The sequence below is a fragment of the Myotis brandtii genome, unplaced genomic scaffold, assembly GCF_000412655.1.
Source record: "Myotis brandtii unplaced genomic scaffold, ASM41265v1 scaffold1166, whole genome shotgun sequence".
In the NCBI taxonomy this organism is placed as follows: domain Eukaryota; kingdom Metazoa; phylum Chordata; class Mammalia; order Chiroptera; family Vespertilionidae; genus Myotis; species Myotis brandtii.
The window spans coordinates 121,694-122,343 of NW_005354034.1; the positions used below are offsets into that span (position 1 = coordinate 121,694).

Consider the following 650-nt stretch of genomic DNA (forward strand, 5'->3'; position numbering starts at 1 on the left):
CTATTTCTGTTTCAAAATGGGGTCTTCTCCCCGTGAGGGGTTACGCTGAGGTTTTTATTTGTATCTTTTACGGAGACACCCCTTCAGCTTAAAACGAAAGCGCACCCTGATCAATCCATCATCAGAGCTGCTTATTCCCAAACGTCCAACTTCGAAGATGAGACATGCGAGGCCCCAGGGGACGGGTGGGGAAGAGGCCAGGCCGGGCGGTGTGTGTGTGTGTGTGTGTGTGTGTGTGTGTGGGACACCCCTTCAGCTTAAAGCGAAAGCGCACCCCCGATCAATCCATCATCAGAGCTGCTTATTCCCAAACTTCCAACCTCGAAGACGAGACGAGGGAGGCCCCAGGGGACGGGTGGGGAAGAGGCCAGGCCGGGCGGTGTGTGTGTGTGTGTGTGTGTGTGTGTGTGTGACAGGACCAGCCCCCCCACCCCCTGCACCATCAGTGGGTGCTCCCCGTCCGGCCCTGGCCCCATGGGAGGCTCGTCTGTCTCTCCCGGACCCACACTTACATGCTCCGATCCCCGCGAACATCTCCGCAAAGCGGGGGTCGCGCTCCTGGGAGAAGATGGCGTCGGCCTTGTCCACGGCCTTCCCGGCCTCGTGCACGCCCGCCGGCAGGCTGGGGACGGGAACCTGCTCGCACACGG

The 650-nt window shown here is 60.8% G+C and overlaps 1 protein-coding gene across 1 annotated transcript in view; it reads right to left on the reverse strand.

Moving 5' to 3' along the window:
* ARNT2 (aryl-hydrocarbon receptor nuclear translocator 2) overlaps nt 1-650 on the reverse strand; it is a 47,853-nt gene that overhangs the window by 1,895 nt on the left and 45,308 nt on the right. Inside the window, exon 11 of the mRNA XM_014529188.1 lies at nt 432-636. Coding sequence (XP_014384674.1) covers nt 432-636 — 205 coding nt within the window. The remainder of the gene's footprint in view (nt 1-431; nt 637-650) is intronic.